The following is a 1568-nucleotide window of genomic DNA, read 5'->3' as shown; positions in this document are numbered from 1 at the left end:
TGTTAAAATCACAAGGCTCCAGACACAAGCTAAGCTACAGGCCACCGCCGTGTCCCTGGCCCTGCCGACTGACTCAATGGTACTGATGTCCCTCATGGCCCAGGCTGCTGGGCAAGCACCCCGCGGCTTCCCACTGCCCACCTCTGGGTCCACAGCGGAGGACTCGGCACCTTTAGCTGTGGTGGGTCTAAAGTGATGTACTGAAAGCAGCTGAAAGCAAGCCCGAAGCACGGGCAAACGCTGACCTTTCGCTTTTTGACAATGAGGTAAAGTCATTCTGCATGATTTGGATTTGTCAGCATCGATGTGGAAATTTATGCTCTGCCTTTCCCCCTGTACAGAGAACCAGGTGTCTGTCCTCAAGCAATAGGTTTGCAAACCTGTTTTTTAAGGGTTTGGTAGCTCTTCATTTTCTATCAAATAATCCTTCTTTATATAATTAGCACCCCTCACCAACCTCCATACTCCAAGATAGGCATCCTTCAGCAAGCTCCTGTTCACTTCTGGTGTGCCGGTGGCTTTTCCCTGGACCGTCGGTCCCTTGGCAGGTTTCTCGGTGCCGTCCTTCTCTCCCTCTCCGCTCTGGCTGTCCCCCGTGGCTGATCCTTCCACTGCTGCTTCCTCAGTCCCCTTCTCCTGGGAAATCGCTTCCATCGCAAACAGTGCTTGGTCCCCAGCCTGCCTTTTCTCCTCCTCTTCTCTAGCTTCTTTCTCCAGGTCCTCGTAATTGCTCTGCCGTCTGGTCTCAATGTACTTGGCCACGCAGTAAATGATAGACCCTAAGGTGTTGACCACAACACCGGCTATAAATAACTTTGTGGGCTCCACATCATTGAATGCCACCATGCCCACCGTGATGGTTGCTATGCTCTTCACCACCCCTACGAAGCTGGTGGTCACAGCCGAGTTAATGTAAGTGCAGTGAAGGGTGGTAAAGTTCATGGCACAGCTAATTAGGACGCAAGCGATAAAGATGCATACCATGGCAGGGTCCTTCCACCCCGGGAAGGACCAGACGTTGATGGAATCCATGCTGGCAAAGGAGAAGATGATGAGAAAAGGGGTGGCCGAAACAGCGATGGCGTACTGAGCTGTCAGGGGTCCATATTCACTGTCTACGCTGGTCTTCTGAATGAGCACCAGGTAAGCAGCGTGTATCAGCACGGCCAGCACGCCTGTCACATAGCCCATAGCATCCCCGGTCAGGTCACCAGCTCCTGTCGGGAAAGTCACGGAAAGAAAGAAGCACGGCTTTTGTATGTGAGACAGAAAGAGAGCACTGTTTGGGACTGGGGGGACATTTAGGAAATAGGTACCAGTGCACTTCCCATAACTCCTAGGACTTGTCATATTCGTCCCAAGGCCGGACACACTTACCTCGAAAACATTTTTTTTTTTTTTTGCATGCTGCAAAGCTATTGAATGTCTTTCCCCCTAAATCCCGCAGCCAAAATCAGATTGCGTTCTCCCTTTTTTGAAGACGCTATGGGAGATTTGCAGCCGAAACCACACATACACACAGCAACCCCCTGGGCACCCTCTTGCCAGCGCCGGCGCGTCTCAGCTCC

At 51.9% G+C, this 1568-nt stretch overlaps 1 protein-coding gene across 1 annotated transcript; it reads right to left on the bottom strand.

The window, feature by feature from the left end:
• Positions 1 to 387: 387 nt before the first annotated feature.
• SLC35D3 (solute carrier family 35, member D3) lies at positions 388 to 1217 on the bottom strand (the record flags this gene model as incomplete). Its single annotated transcript, XM_009705324.1, has 1 exon — positions 388 to 1217. A coding segment is annotated over one exon (830 nt), but the record flags the coding sequence as incomplete, so codon positions are not given.
• Between the last annotated feature and the right edge of the window lie 351 nt (positions 1218 to 1568).

Source organism: Cariama cristata, unplaced genomic scaffold, assembly GCF_000690535.1.
Source record: "Cariama cristata isolate BGI_N322 unplaced genomic scaffold, ASM69053v1 scaffold28618, whole genome shotgun sequence".
Classification (NCBI taxonomy): domain Eukaryota; kingdom Metazoa; phylum Chordata; class Aves; order Cariamiformes; family Cariamidae; genus Cariama; species Cariama cristata.
Note: the sequence above shows the minus strand (reverse complement) of the source record. Positions and strands in the feature narration are given on the sequence as shown.